This window comes from Trachurus japonicus, chromosome 1, assembly GCF_045865225.1.
Source record: "Trachurus japonicus isolate A0001 chromosome 1, Traja_1.0".
In the NCBI taxonomy this organism is placed as follows: Eukaryota; Metazoa; Chordata; class Actinopteri; order Carangiformes; family Carangidae; genus Trachurus; species Trachurus japonicus.
This window is the reverse complement of record NC_140907.1, coordinates 2,704,365-2,729,337: the sequence shown is the minus strand read 5'-3', so window position 1 is coordinate 2,729,337 and position 24,973 is coordinate 2,704,365. Positions and strand designations below refer to the sequence as shown.

At 41.5% G+C, this 24,973-nt stretch overlaps 3 protein-coding genes across 3 annotated transcripts; 2 read left to right on the top strand and 1 right to left on the bottom strand.

The window, feature by feature from the left end:
- Nucleotides 1-556: 556 nt before the first annotated feature.
- Nucleotides 557-8,503, top strand: gprc5bb (G protein-coupled receptor, class C, group 5, member Bb). The gene is made up of 4 exons (XM_085780038.1): nt 557-1,366; nt 2,722-3,844; nt 6,471-6,583; nt 6,678-8,503. Exons 2-4 carry the CDS (start codon nt 2,722-2,724, stop codon nt 6,720-6,722), a joined length of 1,281 nt encoding a protein of 426 aa, XP_085636164.1. The 5' UTR covers nt 557-1,366; the 3' UTR covers nt 6,723-8,503.
- A 2,339-nt stretch (nt 8,504-10,842) lies between these two features.
- Nucleotides 10,843-19,123, top strand: knop1 (lysine-rich nucleolar protein 1). The gene is made up of 6 exons (XM_085779784.1): nt 10,843-10,919; nt 11,100-11,170; nt 12,577-13,608; nt 13,785-13,856; nt 15,206-15,280; nt 17,930-19,123. Exons 3-6 carry the CDS (start codon nt 12,625-12,627, stop codon nt 18,233-18,235), a joined length of 1,437 nt encoding a protein of 478 aa, XP_085635910.1. The 5' UTR covers nt 10,843-10,919; nt 11,100-11,170; nt 12,577-12,624; the 3' UTR covers nt 18,236-19,123.
- Nucleotides 18,972-24,426, bottom strand: exosc1 (exosome component 1). Its single transcript, XM_085779911.1, has 8 exons — nt 24,387-24,426; nt 23,205-23,320; nt 22,866-22,940; nt 22,678-22,766; nt 22,550-22,583; nt 22,396-22,446; nt 21,338-21,422; nt 18,972-20,011 (listed from the first exon to the last, which is right to left on the bottom strand). Exons 1-8 carry the CDS (start codon nt 24,412-24,414, stop codon nt 19,905-19,907), a joined length of 585 nt encoding a protein of 194 aa, XP_085636037.1. The 5' UTR covers nt 24,415-24,426; the 3' UTR covers nt 18,972-19,904.
- Between the last annotated feature and the right edge of the window lie 547 nt (nt 24,427-24,973).

The window sequence follows — 24,973 nt, the reverse complement described above, 5'->3', positions numbered from 1 at the left end:
ACTATTAATAGCCTACAACAGTTGTAATTACTGTGAGTAACACCTGTACTTTATTGCCACAAGTCAAAGTGTTTGCTGTTGTCATTCTTATACTCTGTATTCTTGCTATCATCAACCACAGCAGTTGCTCCTGCTGTTACATAATGCCAAGGACTCGCTGTCTGGATTAGAGCGTCTTGACTGGCACAACAGGGTGCAGGTGTGCACTTCTTTACTTGCATCTGTTTGTCTGAGAGTTTATTTGTGTAGCACAAACAGGCTTTGGGCTTCTCCTATGTTTGGCCTCTATCTGTCACTGCGCTCTCTAGTGTCTGTCAGCACCAATCTCTCACACGCTGATCCAAACTGACTCGATTAGCTCGTATAACGGTTGCTCCGTGTCATGGTTTTCCTCATGTTGTGGGCTCTCTCCAATCCCATGAGGCCACCTCCAGGCGAGGAGATTACTCCACTCTAAGGGGAGGCTTGGCTGAATCATGTCTTCAAGGGTATTATGTAACACTCTCTACTAGGACGGCCACGTGGCCACAAGGCTCACCTGTGTTTGGACTGACCATCTGTCCATCTCTGTCCAAATCCCATCTTCATTCTGCAACACACAGCATCAACAGACATCCTCCTGCTGGAGAGACTTCTCTCTTCTTTTTTTTTTTGGTCCAACCTGGACATCAGAGATGAATCTACATTGGCCCACAGCTCTGGGTGTTGAGGAAGACTTGGATCCTGAAGGCAGAGAACAACACTGAGCTGTGCAAATGAGATACTGCACTTATTTCCTATTCTCCTCCTGGTTAGACAGGTGCATCAGCATATACTCCCCATGAGTAGGTGAGGAGAGGTAAAGCTGGGATTGCATCTGTGGTGACACCTCCGCACATTCAGCGTGAAGCAGAAAGGGAGAGAGAGAGGGAGGGAGGGAGGGAGGGAGAGAGCCAGACGTGGAGACAGAATGAATAGAAAGAGGAGGACAGAGGGAGCGAGAGAGGGGCAGAGACACTGAACGCAAAGAGTGAAAGAGAGACTGGAGATATATTTGACTATGTGGGTGTGAGAAGTATCAAGGCATGCATCATAATTGTGGATTCTTCTCGGAGCAGCCGGACGTGTCACTGCAGCAGCAGGACGTTATTGGTCTCTCAAAGTGTGCTATTTTCTACTTTAAAACAGTGGGAGCTGTGTGCACAGAGAGTGACATCAGAGACATTTTCAAAGACAAAATGGAAACCGTTTGGATTCTGCTGCTTCAAGGATCTCGTTGACTGTGATTCACGAAAATACTTTGAGAAGTTGAAGTGATGCGGACTGGACAATGATGATGAATCTTCTCTCCCTATAATCAAGATTTGAAGTCAAATATTTGTCTGAGGTGAGTTTAAAATTGTGTTTTTTGAAAGCATTTGGTCGTCGTTGCGTTTGTTTGACACGTCCATGTGTGTTTATTTATGTGTTTGAGTTTCTTATACGTACAATGAAGGTATGTTTTATAATTGAGATGTAGCCTCACATATTGACAGTTTGAGGACGAGGCTACAGCTTGATTTAGTATGATGGTTGAAACCATGATCATCTCAGGGCTGGCAAATACATTACATCACTGAGCGTCTTCATAAGTAAGCACAAACATTGTGCGTGTGTGTCTCTGTGTGTGTGTGTGTGTGTGTGTGTGTGTGTGTGTGTGCGTGTGCAGTCGTGTGTTTCTCTGTGCTCATGGGTACTGAAACTCGACTTCTCAAAAGCCCAGTATTTGATGTAGTCAGCCCACGCTGTTTCCCGTTCCCATGGAAACCATTGCCCAGTGCTAAAAGCAGTTCTATTCTGTGCTGTGGGTGCGTGAGTGTGTGTTTGTGTGTGTGTGTGTGTGTGTGTGTGTGTGTGTGTGTGTGTGCCTGAAAGAGAGAGAGAAACATTTAAATGTCTGACATGTCACAGTTTTTTAAAAATATGTGATTGTATTTGCTGCTGTTTCTACAGTTTGTTGTACATGATGGCGGCAACACATACACACTAATGTGATCTATATCTACACCCACCTACTCTCTCTCCTCTCTGGATCTGTTCCACTCTGTCGCTCCTCTTGTTTATCTCTATGGAGATCTACCTCCCTTTTTTCTCCTTAACCCTCCTGTTGTCCTCCTGGGTCAAGGAAGGAAGGAAGGCTGGATGAAGGGAAAGAAGGAAGGAAGGCAGGAAGGATGAAGGGAAAGAAGGAAGGAAGGAAGGACAAAGGGAAAGATGAGAGGAAAGAATGAAGGGAAAAGGAAGGAAAAATAGGAGGAGGGAGGGAGGGAACAGATTGGGTCAAAAAGGAAGGAAGAAGTAGGCCTAAGGACGAAGAGAAGGAAGGAATGGTGGGAAAAGGATTGTGGGAAAAAGGAAGGACAGGAAGATGGATGGAGGGAACAGATTTGTTCAAAGAAGGAAGAAGGGAGGAAAGAAGGAAGGGAAAAGGGATGGAAAGAAAGACGGAGGGAGGGAAGAGATCAGGTCAAGTGGATCAAAAGAGGAAGGAAAAAGAAGTAAGTAGGGAGGGAAGGAAGGAAGGAAGGAAGGAAGGAAGGAAGGAAAGGAAAAAGGATTGTGGAAAGAAGGAAGGGAGAAAGGAAGAAAAGAAGGAAGGATGGAGGAAGGGAACAAACTGGGTCAATTTGACCCAGAAGGACAACAGAAGGGGTTAACCACCTGTTCATCATCCGTACATCTTTTTTTCTCTGTCTCTCTAAGATGGCTGTGTGCCCCATCATCATCTGCCTCCTGTCACTGGTTGGCTGTGGTTGCTCCCACCCCCCTCCTCCTCCTCGGGGGTGCAGCGTGGATGTGGACCCTCCGTACAGAGTGCTGTGTGACCTGGAGTCGGTGTGGGGGGTGGTCCTGGAGGCCGTGGCCTGCAGCGGGGGTCTCACCTCCCTGGTCCTCGCCGTGCTCCTGCTGGTCAAGCTGCGCTCCGTGTCCGACCCCGCCAGGCGCTCCGGCGTGGGGCCTCTCCTCCTGCTCCTCGGCACGCTGCTCGGCCTTTTCACCATCTCCCTGGCGTTCCTGGTGGGGAAGAACCAGGCGCTGTGTGTGGTCCGCAGGGCCTTCTGGGGGCCCCTCTTCGCTCTCTGCTTCTCCAGCCTGCTGGTGCAGGGCGTGAGGCTCCGGAGGCTGGTGGCCGGGAGGAGCAGCCCGTCGGGCAGCTCCCTGGCCGCGCTCGGCCTGGCCTTGGCCTTGGTGCAGGGGATCATCTCCGCTGAGTGGGTCCTGCTGACTGTGGTCAGGGAGGGTCACCCAGCCTGCGAGTATCCTCCTTTGGACTTTGCTCTGACATGCAGCTACACTCTGGGGCTGCTCCTCATAGCCATGGGGCTTTCTCTGGGGGTAGTGCTCTGTGGAGGGGAGTTTGGGGCAGATGGAGGAGGTGGGAGTGAAGACGACAGAGAAGGAGAGAGTGAAAAAAGGAGATGGAAGTGTAATGCCGTTTGGCTTTTCCTGTCCAGTCTGGCATCAGCGTTGCTGTGGGTGGCCTGGCTGGGGTTTTATCTCTATGGCAGCCAGGCACTGAGGAAGGGGAGAGGGGAAAGGTTAGGAGGAGGAGGAGGAGGAGGAGGAGGAGGGAAGAAGGATGTAAAAGTGCTGGATGAGCCTGCACTAGCAGTGGCTCTGGTCATTCAGGGCTGGATCCTGCTGCTGTTCCACGCTATTCCAGAGGCGCACCTGTGTCTCCGAAAACCTCCAGAGTCCAACACACAAGATTTCTTCGACACCAGTCACACGTCCCCTCCTCCACATTTCAGTGATGAGCTCCCCGGACACTCTCACCGACCCTTCCCAGAGAACCAGGCCTTTTCTATGGAGGAGCACAGTGCAAGTAGGCATCTTTGTATGTGTGTGCGTGCGTGGGTGTGTGTGTCTTGTTTAACTTTATATAGTGGGGAAAACAAGTATTTGACCCCCTGCTGATTTTGTAAGTTTGCTCTCCCACAAAGAAACGGACGGTCTATAGTTTTTATGGTAAGTTTATTTTAACAGAAAGAGACAGAATTATACTTATTCTCCCCACTGTATACTGAGGGTCCAAAAAACAGAGGTCCACTATGCCTTGATCTGCTCTTTGAGGACCAAAATGTTGAGCCCACTACTATAATGAATATGCAATGAATATTTACTTAGATAATTACTTAATTAAACAAAAAAGTATTGCATTTGGGCATTTTTAAGTATCATGAAATCACATAAGTTACCCAATATCAAATATGTTATTATATCATCTATAAAACAAATGACATGAGCCTCATATCATGTCACAAACTGTTCGTAAAAACTATACTTCAAACAAAATGATCTTTTTTACTTATTTATTTAAGCTTAAAAAAATTCACTGATATCAATATGCTGTTGAATTTGCAAGTTGTCTACCATATCAACACATCACCACAGCTCCATGTATGTTTTGTTTACAGCAAAGTGTGGCTCACTTATAGCTACTGTACACAGTCCAAAATCCAATTAAACCTCATGAAATGCCTGAGTATCCAACAGGCGTCTCTACAGATCTATGAGTCATTTCACTCACTCTACTTCTCTCCATGTTTAGTTGAAGCCAAATGCACAGATGCGGAGCTGAGCTGTGAGGGAGCAGGACAAACAAAGAATGGAGGCAGTGGCAGATAGGAATCATGAAGGGTGTTTCACAAGTTAGATGATTGATGATATTTGTTGGTTATTGCACAATTGACTGAGGAGGAGACATCTCACAATAGGGTTGTTGTTGTTGTTGTTGTTGTGTTTTAAAGGATCCATTATTACTTGCCATAATGAATGGTGCAGTGCTGTAAGTCATGTTTCTGCCTCTCGTATCTATAATCTCTGCAGTGGAGTGAATAATGTGTCAATAAATATCATAGACGGGAATTATCTCTAAAAAATAAATCATGAAGGGATAACTGGATTTGTCCTTATAAAATGTGATTTCTAAAAGAAATATTAATCCACTTGCACTTCTCTTGGCTATAATGTTAGCAAACATCTAGATGTTGTCTGACTTACTTTACTGAGTCAGTTCACCGACTGTTTGGCTCCTCTGTCACACTGTCTTATATGTCACATATCCATGACTCACTGCGGTTATGTTATGTTATAAAAAAAAAAAACCAAGCAGAGAATACAGTGCACCTCATTACAGCACCTGTTTGTTGTTCCTGCTTGTGGTCCCAATCCGCTCACTCAGTCAGCTCATAATGATGAAATCTTTGCAGTTGGCATCCCCCTATATTGGGAAATAAAGTGAAATTCAATGAGCCAATATCCTGTTATTTCCACTTGAGGCACAACGGTCGCTACTGAGCAAAACGAATAGGCTACAGCCTCTCTACCTATTCACTAGACAGCAGCCTGTATTTAATGTGCTCATTTTCACTAGTGCTCTATACAACTTTAGCACTGAATGCAGCATCTACAGCACATGCACTACTTTTGCTAACAATCCCACAATGCACTGCACTACAACAATTAACAGCTGTACAACACTAAAGTGGTTAGTTGTGACACAAATGGACATGGGTTGAAAAGCTCAATCTACTGCTCACTGCATAAACTTATGAGTGGTGAATGAATGAATGAATCAAACAATGAATTAATTAATTAATTAATTAAAGGCACAACACACCCACATGGGTGTTTTCAGTTAGCCTACAGTTACCCATCAGTAAGCTGAAGCTTCAGTGGAGCTGTGCTGGGAATAGTTTTGAAAACCAGGATAGGCCTCTGGTTCTGGATTGTTTCCCCCATTCAGGATCTCATAACATGTAGGCTAACTCTCCAGTGTTCATACCACTTTTAGCTGTGACCATCAAATTAATTGCTTCAGAGAAATCCTGTTTTGTCTTTTCAAAATCTTACAGTATCAATGTCCATCTGCCAGTCAGAAACAGGAACCAGAGGAGTGATGGAAAAGTCATACAAAATCGAAAGGCAGAACTGATTGTAAGCTGTAGACTAGTCTATTTAGCTTTCTCAATGACCACACGTTGTTTTAAGTTTGGTGGCTCAATGCTTTTACTGAAGTGTGCCTTAGAGTTGTAGCTCACTTTCATCTCAAATGTTTAATGTCTACATGCCTGCATCTTTGAAACATTAGATTTTCTCTAATAAAGTGTAGCTGCTAGTGATTGATTCAAGGTTCATGGTGATCCAAGCTACAGACCCAGCTGCTTCCAGAACAGAAAATAACACTGTCCTACTTTGCTGCTGTGTTGTGTGAGATCTCCGGTCCACATCAACATGGAGAGCTAAAGCTGAGCCAACCAAGCTAAAAAAAAAAAAAATAGGTCAAAGCACAGTGCACAGACATCTACAGTGTCCAGTCAAAAGGTCTCACATACAATAATGATTAAAATCCACATTATAAACGTGATGGGTATCTAAATTGGTGAAAGAAAATGACCAGTATTTACTTGTAATTTGTGTGTTGTGCTTTTCCGTGCTTGGTTTGCCAGCTCTGCGAAGTGGAACATACCATGGCAGCCATGGGAACGCCCGTCCTGGCATTGCCTTTAGAGGTCATGTCTACCAACCCACTGAGATGGCACTGGTCATGAACGGTGGTACAGTAAGTATGGCCAAAAATATTCACTCTGTGTATTTCACTCTCTGTCAGTCCCCTTAAAACAAGGTGACTGCAGTGCTCTGTCTCTCTCTCATAGATGCCCACAGCTCCAATCAACTACACTGGACGCCGGCTATGGTAATACGGGACACGACTTGAAGAAGACACATTTGTGAGGAATTTTATGTTGCCTAAGAAGAAAAGGAGAGAAATATTAAAGACATCACATATCACTCTGAGTGGATTTGATGGAAGCTATATAATGTATTTGTATTTGTATGTGAATATCTTAAAAACAAACTGTAATAGTTATTTTTGCTGAAATGTTCCTGATTGCCTCTTTATCAGCAGACTGGTCATGAAATCAGAGGGGAGCTAAGAGACCTCGATGAAGCTTCCACAGTTAAGGATATTTTGTCACAGAGTGACGATATTAACAGTGCATTATTTTTGATCCGCACAGATCAGCACACACAGTCTTAATTCTAATATGTAAATACACTGATGATGAGTGCAGAGGGAGAGCTGGTGTTGTTACGTATGAGCTCAGGCGATCAGAGGTTATTGTCCAATGTGGCACTGTAAGGGAGTCATTGAATGAGCTGCTGTTAGATCATGACTAGATTTATAGATTTAAGCATTCATTTGAATGTAGTGAACATTTTGCCTGAGCAGTTACTTACTGATGACTGCTCAACAGTGATGCCTGCTTCATGAAAAACTGAATCCATTTTCTGTTTAGAATCAAGCAACAACTGTGATAAAAGCCCTCCGGTTGTTTATGTAAATTACCCGCATACACCCACAAAGCTTGCTTGGCCTCTGTATTTCATGCTGGAAAGCCCCAAAGGACTCTCATTGTGATTTTCTCTCCACATCTCCATCCCATTATCAGTGCTATTTGGTTTGGCACATTCACTGCGTATAATAATGTCATGTTTTTAACTAGTGCAGGGTTCTGGAGGATTGTTAGGTAATTTAAAAGGTGAAAGATGAGTCTCCAACTCATGGGTAACTAATTTTGAATAAGCATATCATAATAAGCCATTTAATACTGCAATAGCTATTCTGCAGTATAGACTTTACTGTTGGAGGTTGTGATTTTGCACTTTATCCGCGCTGATTTTGTCTGGGCATTGTGATATATGAATTGTATGATGATTTGATGCATGTAAAAGTACAGTTTAAAAGGTATGTATTTTGTCAAACCTAATGTATTTTCAGTGTTTTCTAGAATTTTGATATACGCATAGAAGGAAATAACAGTTTTAGTGCCGAGTTTCACTTCTGATTCTTGACACTGAAAGCAACGGTTAACAAAACCAATCTCAAGTCCAGTGCAGCAGCACACCATGTGGTAGGACTGGGTTTTTTCTGGAATGCTTGGTTTTAGATCGGCAGCAGCATTTCATGTATTCTCGCTTTCAGGATTTCCTCAAATTTCAAATTCCGCTGAATACAGAGAGAATATCATTGTCATACATCACTGTGACTTTAACTGGTAACATTTCATCTATATAGGGATTATGCTATATTAATGACACTGCAAAAACCCCGTTATATTTGACTGGAGGGTTGCAGTCTCTGTCTCATGAGCAAGATTTCAATCCATGGCAACTGATCCAGTTTCAATATAGTTCAAAGAGCTGTCACCATGTTCATGCTGTGACCATTTCCTCTGGCTGTGAAACTCAACTAAATAACTAAGTTGTCAACACTTAACGTGTTCAGGTGTGTGCTTTAATATTGTTTAATGATAATATTTTGATCTTGTAAATAACCAAATGTGAATAAGCACTGGTATTTTCTTTCTAAGATGCTCTTATGATTATACCACTGTCACTGTTATATGGCAGCGTGACATGAATGTCTGTAACGTGATTTGCACAAAGTGGCGAATACATCAGTGCACATTTTCTGCTACTGTCTGGTCATTGAACTCGTCTTTCTTCAGTCTGCTGTTCTTTATGTTGCACTGGGCAAATATGCTGCGTCTTGACAAAACACAAATCATCCAACACCCAGGACCTAGAAATGCCACTCATACACAACAATGGAGCTACATAGAGCAAAACACAAGCAAAGACTCCATGATCCACAGAAACCTTTCTGCAAAGATTATTCAGGAAACAAATCCAGTGTGTAGACAAATACATCAATTCACAATCACTCCCCTTGAAGAAGGCAGTCCACATCCAGTTTGTAATACAAAGCCATCACGCACATTTTAGACATCACAGAACATGTATCTGCACTTCAAAGAGCCAAGTGAAGCTGTGCATGATGTCTCCACTCTGTGTGATGTGTTGAATCGTGAGCCAATTCATCTCCTAAAAATACCACTGGAGCAGCTGCACTAAAAATCCCTTTACTGCATGTGGGTGTGTGTGTGTTTAAAAGTAAGAAATGCTATATTTAAGTCACAACCCTTTAGAAGTTGTAGGCAGAATTTTGGGATTGCAGTGTGGAAGCTGAGGTTGGCAGCTGGAAATGTAGGCGGCTTCTAAAATCTCACACTGCAGGTTGAAGGCTGTGCCAAGAGGCTGTAGGAGAAAGCTGGTGCAAATGCTTGTCAGAGGCTGTACTGGAGTCAGAAGCAGGGAAACCAGCAGCAGAGTTGCAGGAGTCATCTGATGTAAGTAAAGTTGCAATACACCTGCACAGCTAGACTAGTCTTGGTAGCTATTGGGTGAAATGTGGAGGCCAGGGCCGAGAGATTTCCTGGTGCATTCAAGCAAAAGCAGAAACCAGGGAAATGCTCGAAATGAACTAATATGTGGGAAATGTCATCCTACCAAGGCCAAGATGTTCAGGTCATAAACAAAACATGTCGAAGATGTAATGAGCATTCACTCAAGGATATGGTGCACTATTTGGATGGCTTTTTTTCCCCCCCTCCAGTGCATTCTTGGTGACAGAAGTAGTTATGTGAAGTATGGGTGGTGTTTCAGATGCTGCTGGACCAGCACTTATATGATCCCAGACACTGCAACTTGCTGCCAAAAGCTACATGTCACAATCATGTCAGTTACAGTAATTACCAGTTGTGAACAGCAATCATGTCAACACCAGGCAAATCTCTGTGGTGAGCAGTAGACTGTAGAGTAGCATCTTAACAATAAACTTTTACTTTCACGAAATGACTAGGCTACTACTACTACTACTACTATTATCATAATTATCAAAATAGCCTATTATTATTATTATTATTATTATTATTATTATCAATAATTATTATTATTAATAATAATACGTATTATTATTATCAATAATAATAATAATAATAATAATACAACTTTATTTGTCTTGCACGTTTCATACACAAATCACAGCTGAATGTGCTTTAACACATCAGGCCTAGGTAGTTAACCTACACACATAGACATAGGCCTACATTAGGAGTAGCCTACATTTAACCATAGACATAAAAATAGCTTACATAGAATTAAATTAAAAGAGAAAACCTAAGGGGATATAGCCTAATTCAGTAAAAACAGATGTATGGGTGAAACCAGAGTTGTTTTCTTTTGTTTGTTTGTTTGTTTGTTTGTTTGTTTATTTGTTTTTTGTCCACAGAGATTGTGTCCTGTTTAAGGTAGGCTACAACATGGTGGAGTCATTTTACAGTTTTGGTGGTTTGGTTTTACAGTTCATGAAGACAGCTCCCCCCACTTTGCTGCATCTTAGGAGGATCTTAGGGCTTTGTGTTTTTAGATTTTAAAAAAATCAAAAATGAAGATGCTTTACAGGTGATTAAAAAAAAGGATTTTAAATTGACTGAGAGCCAGTACAGGACAGATAAAACAGTGATGCACAATCTGAGGTGGTGGTAGATGGGATAAGATTTGAACTTTTATATTGAAAACAAAGACAAGTAACTTGCGCTCTTCCACAGGTGTTGGTCCAGCTTGTCGCACCTCTCGGGAGCCTGTATCCGCCTTCCTATTGGTCAGAGCGGCCGCGGATCGTGGGTGTCATCAGTCCTGTCCCACTTTGTCCCTCACGAACATTGTGGGTTCATTGGGATCTGGTCACCCTACTTTCACTTGATGTGAAGTAATAAGGTCTATGTTCAGACTTTTATAGATCAGGCTGCAGGCTCCGGTCCAGAAGGAGGCGCTGAGGCTGCTACAGGCTGAGGCCGCTGAACAGCAGCAGCAGCAGGAGGAGGAGGAGGAGGAGGAGGAGGAGGAGGAGGTCGTTGCTCCGGACGCCTCGACGGTTGCTAAGAGGAACGACGAAATCTACTTCCGGGTCAAGAGACGAAGCTGTTGTCCACGTGAATTACCATACAGAATAAAGTTAGTAAACCTGTCGACCTGTTGTCATATTAGATTGGGTAAGGATGCACATTGTCGTGTTACCATGTCACCCATCTTTAACCTACAACTTGATGGTTTAACATGACTGTATCTTGACGTGTCGCGTGCATGGATAATGCACCATGGTCGCGTGGGTGAGTGCGATCCGGGTGCGATCCCATGAGCACTGACTCAAATTATATTTATTTATATTTCAGACGGATCCAGAGGAGGACGTGATCTTTCTGAGAAGACTGCACACAAGACCAGAGAGAAACATTTCGACCAGGTAGATTTGCTACATCTTGTACATGCTCTGAACTCTGAATTTAAATAGTAGCCTAAGTGCTAAGCATGCCAGAAAAAGTTACCCAGGTTTAAAAGCCTTGTTGGGGTTTAATGTAATGATCTGTTCTGCAAAGTCTCCCCACAAGGCAGCCAGTCAAACCCTGCCTTACACACAGTCCATACCTAGGGGAGAGTGGGTAATGTGAGACACCCCCTGTATTTAGAAAACGGAACACATTTTTGGTCATGTGACCATGTTTTCAAGCCCCTTCCATTTCCCCATGGTCATGAAGGAGAGGACCTCATGATGCTGTGGAAAGCATGTTTTTTTTTTGTTTTTTTTTGCATGTAAAAGTAAACTTTCTTGCTGTCAACTTAATCAACTGTTGTGCCAAAGCAAATTGATTCAGGTAGAAAAACTTCTATGATACATGATGATGAACTACCAACACATAAAACCATGTGATGATGATAGCTGAAAATTAGCCTGAATTTCTAAGAGAGGTTGTTTTTTCTAAAATGGGGTCATGGGGTAAAGTGAGACCATCGATGTAGGCTTTTATAATAAATCCAAGAGTGAGACACTGTGAGCACACCACACACAAAGATTTACACTAGAATGTCGTCCCCCAAGCCAGAAATCTCGCGTGATGAAACATGATCTGTACTGCTTTGTTATGCTATATGCTCTCAGTCAGCTCGCTTTTATTAGTTAATTAACTCAATTTTAGTCACATTCCACTTTGTCGGCTCCCCCCACATAAAAGAGGACTTTTGATCAAAATGGTCACCATTGTCGGGGCCTACAATCTGACCCCCAGACTGTGTTCTGATCTAACTGGTTCTATCTGTCATTTGAATGTTAAAACATTTTGTGTTGTATTTGATTTTGTTCTTTGTGTTGATAAAAAAAAGTGCTTAATTGACCAATCCCCATGATTCTGTTAGCTACTAGTCCGACATTAGTTCTGGGAAGTGTGGTTGTCAAGCTAGCTGTCAGGATTCTAACTGTTACAACATGTGTTGTTATGGTAGTTTCAGAGTGGAAAAAGTAAGTGGATCAGTTTACCCCATTGATTTCTCTGGTTTGTCTCAGTTTACCCCTGAGCTGGGGTAAAGTGAGACACGATACCACTTTTTAAAAAACAATCATATTTTCACTGCCCTTCGTTCTAAATACATTCTGATAATTTTCATTATATTATTATTGCTAGGAAACATCCTGAATTAATGGGAAATGTGTAAATTTGACTGATAAATCATTCTAGCTCGCTTAGAGGGGAGCAAATGTAAAAATAAAAAATAAAAAAAAGTCTCACTTTACCCCACTCTCCCCTCCTCCTCCTCTCTGTAGTTAAATCTAGGAGAAAGGCCTCGTCCTGTATTCATTTCTATTTCTCTTGCCAGACAAACCAGAGGTCTGTTGTGGTGGAGAAGTCAGAGGAACAGACAAAAATGAAGATAGAGAAAGACACAAGTGGGGAGATGAAGAAGAAGAAAAACAAGAAAGGACAAGCCTCTGAGCCTGAAGAAGGGATAATAGCAGAGGTGAAAAAAGAAAAGAAGAAAAGAAAAGGAGCTGAGACCGTGGCTATAGACGAGGAGTCGTTAGATGGAGGCAATGAAACGAAGGAGAAGAAGAAAAAGAAGAAGAACATTGGTAATGAATCTCTGGATGATGACACCGAGTCGGCAAAAGATGAAGGAGTCAGCAAGAAGAAGAAGAAGAAGCAGCTGGTGGATGATGTCAATCAAATAGAAAGTGTAGAAAGACCAGAAAGAAAGGAGAAAAAAATAAAAGATAAGAGCTTACCAATGGAAGCTGAAAATGTAACTGAACAAGAAGAAGTGGAAGAAGCTGTAAAAGTGTTAAAGAAAGCCAAGAAAGGAAAAACCAGTGCAAATACAGAGACAACTAATGAGCAGAGTAAAGAAAAGAAAAAGAAGAAAAATAAATCAACCGAGCAGGAAACAGCTGAAGGCGAGGATGAAGAGAAGACAGAGACAGAGACACCAGATGGAGAGACTGAGATCAGGGAGATAAAAATAAAAATGAAAAAGAAGTCAAAGAAAGTTAGAGAAGAAAATAGAGTAGAAACATTTGAGGAAGATGAGATTATTATCATAGAGGAAGGGACGGCGGAGAAAAAAAAGAAAGGAAAAAAGGAAAAGGGTAGAAAAGCATCGGTAGAGGGCGAAGAGGGCGAAGTGGAGGAGACGGAACCAAAGAAAAAGAAGAGGAAAAAGGAAGGAAAAGAGGAGCCAGTGTTGATGGAAAGTGAGGAAGAGGACGCAGTGGCAGGTGACGCAAGCAGCAAGAAAAGCAAAAAGAAGAGCAGCTCTGTCCAGGAGGCGCCGGCGGAGGACGAGGCCGCGGCGGAAAATGGCACAAAGAGGAAGAAGAAAAAGATGAAGGAGGAGGCGCCGGCGGAAGACAAGGTCAGTGTGAGTGAGTGGTCATGGACAGTGTGGACAGTGTGGACAGTGTGGACAGTGTGGACAGTGTGGACAGTGTGGACAGTGTGGACAGTGTGGACAGAGTGGACAGGGTGGACAGGGTCTCTGTCTTTCTCTGCACCGGGACTGAAACCTATTTGTGCTCCATTTTATTTCAGGAGTCTCCCCAGGTGGATGTGGTGTTTCTGTCGGCAAAAAAAGGAAACGCTGATGAGATCAACATCAACCAGGTAGACAGGCTCTCATTGACTGTGTGACATTTATTGTTGTATATACATATAGGTAATAAAAAAATCTGACTAACTCACCTCTAAAATATACTAAATAAGAATCTAATCTCAATCTAAGATAACTGTCTTCTGATTGTAGTTTTATATTTAACCACAGATATTAGCGGCGTCAATCTTTTGATCTAACTCTCAACAAGAGAATAAATGAGATTCACTTTAGTTTTTTGTATCTTTGTTGATTAAAAAAAGAAAAGTTCCCGCACACATGGCCAACTTGCAGAATTTATTGTATTGCAACGTTTCGGTGCTAGACCTTTTTCAAGCAAATGTTTGCGCCACCACAGGAAGCCATCTTAAATAGGAGTGGCTGTGTGACACAAACCAATCACTTTCCCACACGTCTGGGTGTGAGGAATTCAAATATTAAATATCAACATACAAACAATAGAAACGGCATCAGTATACAAAGGTAAAGAGCAATGAATATACACAATAAATACTAAGCTGCTGTGACTGGATACAGTACATTAGATCCTAATGGAAGGTAATAGCTAATAATCACAGTCAGAAACAATAAATACGACAGATACAATAGAAAAATAGAAGACAGAGGGACTTGCAATAAAAAGTGTGCAAGGATACAATAGAAATCTGAAACAGTCTGAACAAATCATGCAGAGTCTACCTGCTATGTTGCACACTTTTTGTCCGACACACCTGCCAAAGAAATAGATGTGCGAAGATTTTTGTTTTTTGTGAACAACTTTTTTATTGCTTTTTGAGGAAAACAAGTACAAGTAAAAGGTACATTGCAATCTAATAGAAATTAAAGATAAGGAAAATAATGGATAAAAAAAATAAAATAAAAATAAAAAAAGGACCAGGCGACGACCCCCCACCCCCCCAAATTTGGATCTATATAAAACTCTTACAGGATAAGACAGACCATTTTTTAACAAGAGATGCAAATAGACATAGAAATTACAGCAATTCCTTGATCTTATCTGCCATTGTTTGCCATGCTAGAATAGTATCAGCTCCAGCACCATGCATTCTTGCCACTGAAAGCTCCATATTTATTATGTCAATGTATGTGTTAATCCATTGGGGCTTGGTAACTGTATGTGGAGGTTTCCAGCGCAAAGCCAGCATCTTTTTGGCAGCAGTGTTGCCCGTTAGGAGGATATGTCTTTTCCAGCATGCCAATTTTAATGAGGTGGTATCATTCAGGAGTATGTGCGAAGATTTTAGTTTTTTCTGCATCTTTGTTGATGCCATTTTAGATAACTTGCACTTTTCTCCCAAACACGACTGCAAATTGCATCAAAGTGTGTTCTGATTCTTCACAGGAGAGACGACAGGCTCTACAGCTGGAGGTTGACAAGGCCTCTCAACCTAAAAAACCAACTACCGGTAAACCTTCGGTCAGTATCTGCATCTGTCCTGGAAAGAGAATGAAGTGGGTGGCTTCAAGTAATGCACAGCAGGGTTGGGTCCACACGTTTTCTCTTGAAAACAGATAGTTTTCAAACAAAATCAATCTCTGTCCGTACCACGACCGGTCAGTGTAGTGTACTTTTTGGTCATTGGATTTTCTTTTGATGAATGGGAATTAAAAAACAAAAATCATTATCATCATCATACGTTTATTCTATTTTCGTTTTGAAATAGGCCTACAAAAAATAAAATTGAAACACTAAGTGTTCTTGTTTTTGAGTGTCAAAGAAGAATTAACTCAAATTTAAAAACTGTTTGATTTTCATGTTATATGTCACATCACAAAAAATAAAATCAGCAGTCAACAGAAACTAATAAACAAAACAGAAACACATTTTTTTCTTCATATTTTGACACCAGATGTTGTCATTTTCAAAGTAAGAGCACCAATGAGCATGTGGTACCTGTGTGTCTGGTTCTGTAGAACAAAATCTACTCGGGTATGATTTCAGACATAGCAAAACGAGGCCTGACATCTACAGAAATCTGTACGCATATCGGATGAAAGTGGGGGCAGAAAGGAGATTTTAAGATGAAAATGGCAGAAGCTTGAGTCCCCAACGTACGCCACAGGTGGCAAAAGTTATAACCAAAGTATGAACCTGCTATATCTCCCCTTTTCCCCTGCATGTGTGTGTGTGAAGACTTTGTCCCCCACCGATAAGGGAGACAAACATTAAATTATGGAATACTGAACTTCCAGTGTCAGAATATATGTGTTTCTGTCGTCTAGTGATTTTATTTTTGTTATATGAAATTGAACATGTAAATCAAACTGTTTTTAAATTTTAGTTAAAGCAGAAGTAAGCGATCTGGTCGTTTTGGCTAACTTCCTGTCAGCCGATGGAGTTAGCAGTCCCCGCCCTCGTCCCTACGTCACCACATTCACGCGCATCCCTTGGCTGCACACACAGAGAGGACCGCCCCTTTATGCCGTTCTCTCTCCTCATTGGATAAAGGTTGTAGGATACAAGAAAAGTTTTCTCCTCGGCTTACAGCAGAGCAGAGTGACTGACAGACCCGTGTTTCAGACCAAACACTCTATATACAGTAAGTGATTGCTGTCGGAAGATATAACTATTTAAGACTTATACAACTTATAGACTTATACAAATATTCTGCTTATTATATATATTTATATATAATATATATTATATATATTCTGCTTATTTCTGCTTTAATTGTTCTTTGATACTCAAAAAGAAAAACGCTTCGTGTTTCAATTTTATTTTGTGTATTTCAAAATGAAAATCCAATAATCCAGTCATTTTCCCCCATTCATCAAAAGAAAATCGAACGGCCAAAAGATACACTGACCCACAGCGTAAGCAGTCATGTATACCAGGCGTGCTCCTCCACACAGGCAGGCTCGGCGGCGTGCTGTATCTGATAGGTGGAGTGATACAGCACGTTGCAGAGCCTGCCTGTGTGGAGGAGTACTGAGTGAGTTGGGTAGTTCCAACCAGTTTTACTTTAGTACTCTTGAACTAGTGTATTATTTTGAGACGGGACTTCTCGTAGGCGGCGAAAATACGCTGATTAGTCGTCCCTCATTGACAACAGTGTGTATTGCCTGTGTCTCAGTGCAGCGCGATGCACCGGTGTTTCTCACTACATCTTTTGTACTTAATGGGCATTTGTAGCTCATACAACCCCACTTCAAAAAAAAGCTGAACTATACCTTTAAGTGTAACTGCACACTGACTTTACTTTATTAGTTTATTTGAATGGGACAGTGCACATTAATGGACAAAAACATGTAAATGTGCCGGATTATAGCAAGATGCTAATTTCCAAGTCCCTATCTGACTTTTTTTATCACTTAAATTTTTATTGAGTTTTCACATGTAGGCAAAAAACATTACAGCAAACAAGGTACAAGTTAGAGTAACAATAATAACACTAACATACTGTCTGGAGATACTAACCCTGCTTGCTGCAAGTAATACTTTAGTCAAGTACAGATCTTCTTTCATTACAACCTTCTCAATATTCCCAAGATACATCACTGGACAAGTATTTGGGATTTCATATCCCAAAACATTTTTTACAACCGAGTTAACATGTTGCCAGTACATCCTCATTTTAATACAATTCTAGAAGATGTGCGCATGGTCTGCCTCAACGCTCCCACATACAGTAATCTCCAGCACTCTTGTTGTATAGCGAGCTGCCTAGATTTAACCTTGGTGTTATAAAATAGCGAGTTAGGTTTTTCCAGCAGAACTCCCTCCATAGTAATGAATTTGTTGATGTACATTGTGTCTCACACATGTGGTACCACTCCTCCTCTTGTATTTGGATTTTTAGTTCTGCTTTTATATAAAGCGTTGATTCCTCCCTATCTGACTTTCAATTCTCAACATCTGACTCAAGCATCCAAAATGACTGGGACTTCTAGTACATTTACACTTGACTTTGTGGTATTTTTCATTAGACTCTTGTGTTTTCTCCAGTAGAGCTCCTCCAGAGACAGAAGACATAAAACAACTCTTTCCCAGGGTGTTGAAACTGTGGTTTCTATTAACATCATCAGCTATTTTCTAACATTTGTCCCCGTTGTCTCTGGTCCTCAGGGTTTGGGTCAGTGGAGCACGGCCCAGTTCAGCAGCTCTGACCAGCAGCAGAAGTTCCTCCGCTTGATGGGCGGCTTCAAAAAGGGCTTCCAGCCGGCGTCAGCTGACACCGAGAAAGCAAATATGGCAATGGGGAACGACGAACAGCAGCAGCTACAGAAAGGGCTTATGGGAGAGTTTGAGCGCGCTCACTCACGCAGAATGGACTTCAGTAACAGAGGGTCAGGACTCGGTTTTGCTGCACCGTCCAATAAGAAGTTCTCGATTGACATTAATGCATCTCGATCTGTCCGCTTTGATGATTGAACAGTGTGATCGAAAGTGTGTGTGTTTTTTTAACTGTTGATTCACTGCCTAAGATGTTTGATACAGGAAAATCTTAGAACTTGTATAGTCTTTGTACATACTACGTATTAAATTAAACAGCCTCCTGTTTACTACTGAACTGTTTTTACATTAAACTTTTAAAAGGCTGCTTGTTTGTTGTGGTTTGGAATAGATCACTGATCACAATTATGTGGCGTTAAAAAAAATAATCTACTTAAAATTTATCTTGGGAGGATGTTTCAGACAAAGAAATGTTACCCTTAATACGCTATTCAGAACATTTTATATTTGGCTTTCAGGTTAAATTTCATGGTTGCACCAGGTGAACTTAGTTTGACCTTCTCTAAACTTTTGAATGCACATGTCCAACTGTTAGTGTTTCAGAACTTATAACATGCTGTTCTCTAACAACAAAAGTAAGTAAAAAGTAACATTGTTAGGATGTACAATCTGGATATTTCCAGCTTCTACCTTGAAGCCCAATCCTTTCAATGAGTTGAAAAATATCAGGGATGTTGGCTAATGTTTTTGCGATAAAGAATGCTTGCAGTGTTTGTTTGAGGTCGTTGTCCTGCCTGTTGCAGATGAGAGCAGCTGTGTGCACTCTGCAGCAGACAATGGACAGCCAGAAATCACTTGTCAGCTATTTTCATTACTGAAAACAAAATCACATCACTTAAATAAGTCTGGATAAACAAAGAAACTCCTTAATGGCTCCTGATAGTCATTTTATTTCAATCTTGCATGACATCTTCTGCAAAGTGAAGAGAGAACGAAGAAAGATGAAGTACACTTAAAAAGTGGAAACATCTGCTTGCTTGTTATTGGCTCAACTGTTAATCTATATGCTGTAAAAAAAAAACAAAATAGAAATATTTGACTATCGTGTGATGTACTTCAGTATTCCGTGCTTGGTAGCTGTGTTGCAAGTCTGAACAATAGGCTCTCAATCACATTCATTTTCCCTTTAAAACTGATATGTGGACAACATTTGTCCACCGCTACTTGGAAAAAAGTTGGAAACGCATAAGGAAAAGAAGGTGCCGTTCAACGAGTCAGCACACATGAAGTTTTAAAGAGCAGTGCTCCCTATACAGCATTTTTTGGTCACTGCCCTTGGACACTACCCTTTGCAACGATCTCTCTGCTTAAGCATTGTGTTCATTTTTATCTTTCCATGACGTGTAACCTTGTCTTAAACAAGTATTACAATCATTCAGCAACATGCGCCATTCTTCAAGTGACCTGCTGATCTAAATCCGGCTCTAATAGTTATTAAAAAAAGTGAATCCTGCATCCTGCGCAAAACTCTGATACTTTTTTTGCCTCTCAGCATAGTGGTCACATGGAAAGTTTAGATAGCTGCAATGTACCACCCCTTGAATTAGTTAGAAATGTCTGAACAGTCGCTACACTGTGTGGTCTGCTTCTGTGTTTTCAAGCCGGCACAATTAAATGATGACACAATGTGCAGAGGGAAAGCTATTCAAAAAACACTTGAAAAGGAAGACATGAAACCAGAGCTAGCCAACAAATCACAGGTCGTCCAGCCTTTCAATAAAAACATCTGAGAGGCCACTCGACGACAGTGAGTGAAGGGGGGATGGGGAAGCTGTGTGTTCCTTGTGGAAAAGACGTTTCAGGCCGCTCATGCCTGTAGATACTCCGGCTGCACTCGCGCCACTTTGCGGAACTCTTTGGTGTGTGTCTGAGGGCACTGCATCTCACACCAGCTGATGGGAACCATCTGGACACCTGGTTCAAACAAAATGTGAAAAAGATTTTTTAGAATATATAGATTAAAAAAACAGACAAATGACCCAATGGTGATGACTAAGGAGTTACGGGAAACTGCAATTGTATAAAACAATTATCAGGTATGTACTGTGTGTCCAAATCATAAATTACTTTAGACATTATGTACATGGAAAAAGTAGATCCAGTAGACTTTTTTATTTAAAAAGGTGCATTGTGTAGGAATTCCCCCCATCTAGCGTTGTGGTTGTATATCACAAGCAACTCAATTGTATTTTTCATGCTGCATTCACATGAAATTGGGCAGACAGCAGACGGACGACAGCCACTGCAGTAACGGCATAAACAAGCCTCTATGTAAACAAGTGGTCTGTCAGCACGAGGCAAAACAATACATGTGACAATATGTTGTCATGGCGATGTCGTATTGTTTACCTGACCCACGTTTTACCGGCTTTCTCTCGACTTCTGTGACTAAAATGACATCTGGTTTGTTACCGACGGCTGTCTGCCTGACTGCAGGTGAATGCAGCATCAGTGTAACGCTCCACTCCTCCTCACTGCGTTACCGCGGTGACTTTTCACAGACGCCACCTCGACCTGAGCCGACAGCTCCGGTGTCTCCGCTGAGTTTCCGTGGTTTCCTACCGTCACGCTGCCACTGAACGTAAAAACATGGCGACACCACATGGCAGCCAGCACCGAGCTTACCCGCTCCATGTAGATATGAATGATATGAACGGCTCATTCAGAGCTGAAAGGAACACTTCAGTTTGTTGATAGGGGTAATTATTGATGAATGAAAAACAGACTTTTGAACCAAATAATCGATTTACGTGAATAGATAACAGGAGAAGTTACACAATGTCCCTTTAAGCAAATTCAACCCTTAAAAGTATCGACCGAGTTATTACTCTCTTAAACAGAGTTCAATCCATCACCTCAATCACTTGAAATAAAAAAAAAAATTGGACAGAAATTTCAGCTCATAACTTCTCCCTGTGCACCTTTCACGATCTGTGCTTCAGCTTTAAAAGCTCCAACAGGAGCTACTCATCACACAGCATTACTGTATTTCAAAAAAAACTATTAGGCTGCAAACAGGTAACCCTCTTTAAACCCAGATCACTAGAGCAAATAAAGAGCCAAACAAATCATGCAAAAGCTTAATAAAACATATCTCTCACTATGAAAATGACCAAGGGACAGTAAGAGTCTGCAGGCCAAACAGATGTAACCTGTTATTCCGACACATCCTCTTCCATTGCCTTGTGTGTGCTGGAGTAATATAAATTTGACAATAAGTTAAACTGATGATCCGGTTACCTGCTTCACTGTGTGCCACCACAACTCCCAGCTCATTCTCTGCTGTTGTCAACAGGTAGTTGGACTGAACGTCACCAAGAGAAATCTGATAACATACGTCAAGGATCAGCAGCACCAAAACCAAACATCATCAAGCAGACTACACTGTTCTTTGAATTCACTGATAGTAAATATAAACAGGAAGTTGTTATGGATTTAAAGGTCAACAAGAACATCTGCAAGAAAACACATCAGTGCAGAGATTGTCTGTCTGGCTCTGACGCATTCTCGACCTCATCTCTTTCCTGGCAGTGGGTGTGATGAGATATTACTCGTCGCTCACAAGATTTTTCCCACTAAGTCCATTTCATTTTGCTCACCATGAAACAATGTAGTATCATGATCACAATTTCTCAAATGATCACAGCTATCAGTATTGTCTTGGTGTTGTTAAAAGTAAGTAAGAGACAACCTGAAACTGATTTACCAGGTGAATATTTGCATTAACATCTACGTCTATAGGGACCAGTAGGACTGGATTTGTCTGTTGCAACACTGTAAACATTTTTTTTTCTTTTATATGATTCAAATTAACTAAGTAAAGTAATTAACCACAATAACTGCTCACAGTCACAGTGGAATATAAATGGTACTAACCGTCTAACATTTTTGTCATGACATACAGTAGTATGTGTAAAACCAGTAACCGCTTCATCTCTAATTGAGATACAGTAAGACCTTATCATGTTGTTTGATGTTATACTGTAAATCTTTCCACTGGGAATGATTTTATATATATTAAAGGCTAAGCAGCAAAGGTTTTAAAATATATGGAGGCCCATTATTATTCATTTTGTTAAACATCTTGATTTAACTGATGAACAGGTGACTGACTAATTACTGTGAACAAATGCAGGTTATAATTAGTACACAAAGTACAGATTCTGCACCAGTCCTGTATCAAACATCTTTCATTAAACGCTTCGATGGAAGTGATTTTGGTGCTTGTAAATGTTTAGGAAGTTTAGCAATTTCACTCTTTAAAAAGGGTCTTTGATTGAAGAGCAGGTGAAGGATACCACTTTTGCCAAGACGATGTCACCAGGCCTGAAGCTTTTGTATGTCTCCACCTGCAACAATAAAGAGAAGGTTTTACACCAAGTTTTTTGTGTCACTTTTAGAGATCAACAGGCTGCGTGATCAGCTGATGAGACATGAATCATTCTAACTCACCCTGTCTTTCTCTGTTGCTCGCACATCTTCTTTTCTGTGGAGTCAGAAGTGAGCTCAGCTTTTAGAAGGACACAACTTAATAAGACCATGGACAGTTACTGCACTATGAAGTCAGATTTTGGGGTTACCTGATAGTCCCTCTGAAGCGGTCCTTCAGCGGTGTGGAGCCTACGTAAAGTATGATGACCTTTGCAAACCTGGGGTTGATACTGGTCACCTGTCCCATCGAAGAAAAGACAAGGATCAATACAAACCAACTCTTGTGATAAACAAAGCTGCATCTAAGCTGTTCTGAGATCACCTACACAGCATTTACCTTACAGGTGACTATCGCTCCTACATCAGGCAGTAGTTGTTTATCCGTTTCCCTCACCACTGAGATCACGGGCAACTAGAAGACAAAAACAATCGCACACATTAATGCACATACAGGTCACGAGTTGAAGTTTAAAAGCTTCAGTTTAAAAACAGCCTGAAGGAGAGACCTGTCACAGTAAATATGGTGCATATTTAATCACAGACGCTGAACAAACCTATTTCGCTTCAGTTACATTGAAAAAAAGTTGCGCAATACCTTTACTCAGGCACTCCCACATCACATGCCTAAAGCAGCTTTCACCACCTCTCTCCCACCAATACCTGCCACACCCCTCACCTCCTCTCCCTCATTTTTCTTGAGCACGTAGCCTGCGAGCGAGGAGTATATGTAGCCGTGCCGCAGATATACTCCTGTGCCTGGAATACAGTCGTCTGTGCTGCATAGTTTGTCACCTGAGTACAAAGCAGGTGAGGAAGACAGAGGTAGTGTCAGTGAAGGAAACACAACAGGATGGTGTTAGTGTGATGAAAAAATGATATATTATATCATAAATTAATTCTGAAGTCAGCCAAAACCTCTACAAAACGGACAGTTTTGTAGAGGTTTTGGCTGACTTCAGAATAATAAACAGAATGCAGTTTAACAAGATAAAAACCTCTGATGCAGAACAGACTGCAGATATACAAAACCACTGCCATGTTTAATGAGTATAATTATTCAGTTGACTGAACTGATTGTCTGACGAGTTATGTCAGTATATGGGTTAATTTACCATCTGAGCAAAAGAGGCCTTGTATGCATCCCAACTATACACAGCCACAACAACTTTAAATGCTCTGGACAGAAAAACACACATTTGACATTTGGGAATGAAAGCCAAAACCTATCTAGACCCAAACATAGTCCTCTGTGAAAACACAAAAGATGACTGTTCTGACCCAAAACCACATGCAAAACCATCCTTCACGTGAGGAGGAAAATGTTTTCTCTGGAATCACTTCCTCACCAGCGCGAGCCGTTTAAACTTGACATTTCGTTGGCATTTGTTGACATTTAATGCAGAGCGCAACAGATCATTTCTTATGGGTGAGTCAAAACAGGTGAGAGAAGGAATGCTGCTGTCCCGCCTGAGGCGATAGGCAGGGCTGCAGATGAAGCCTGCCGCAGAAAAGTAAAAGTCGACAACTCTCAGGTATGGAGGTAAACCCTATAAGGAAAGTGTGCAATAATATAGAGGCTCTGCAGACAGTTATTCTTTCGTATATTCACCTGTAGACTCTTCGTGGAAAAAATAAATACAAAGTTGAGTTAACAGTGCCAGAAGCCAAAACCCACCCCACACATGGCAGCTGGAAGTAATTAACAGAGTTTTCCGCTGTCAAACCGCGGTTTAACTGTATTTCCGAACAAAGCGACGACCTCTACAGCAGCCGGAGGGACTAGAGACTGTCCGGAGCCTCTGTGGTGGCGTATAACCACGTAAAAAGCACTAGAAATGACAAAATTCACGGCACTCACCTGGAACACACAGCTTCATGGGCGACATGTTTTCGAGAAGAGCAGTTTGTCGGCCGATTGGCTGTGACGTAAGGTTCTAGTCGATTCTGATTGGCCCGACCTCAGGCTAACAGGAAATAGACAGTGGACGCCTCGTTCCGCCATCTTTGTTGAGGCATGCATGGGTACAACTTTGGCACATGTTCCGCACATGGACAGCGTCAACATAGCATGAATTTTCATACTCTCTTTAAAAATTGTGCAGTTACTTATTTAGACGTAAACCACTATTACTTTTAACGCTGGTATTAGGGACATTGGAAAAATAATGAAACTTAAACCAGTGATTTTATTGTGGTTTACTCATCATTAATTATCTTTTTTTTTGTAGTGGTCTAAGTAAATTTATATTGAATTATGATTAATGGTTTAAAAATCTTCCTAGAAATAAGCTATAATTGTGGTATATTCAAAGCCACTGGTTACACCACATGGTCACCTTAAGTATGGGGTGGGAGCATATGGATCTATAATAATATAATACATCCATGGGTGGGAGTTGTACACACAGGGGAGAATAGATTTCACTAGACAGCCAAACAATTCAG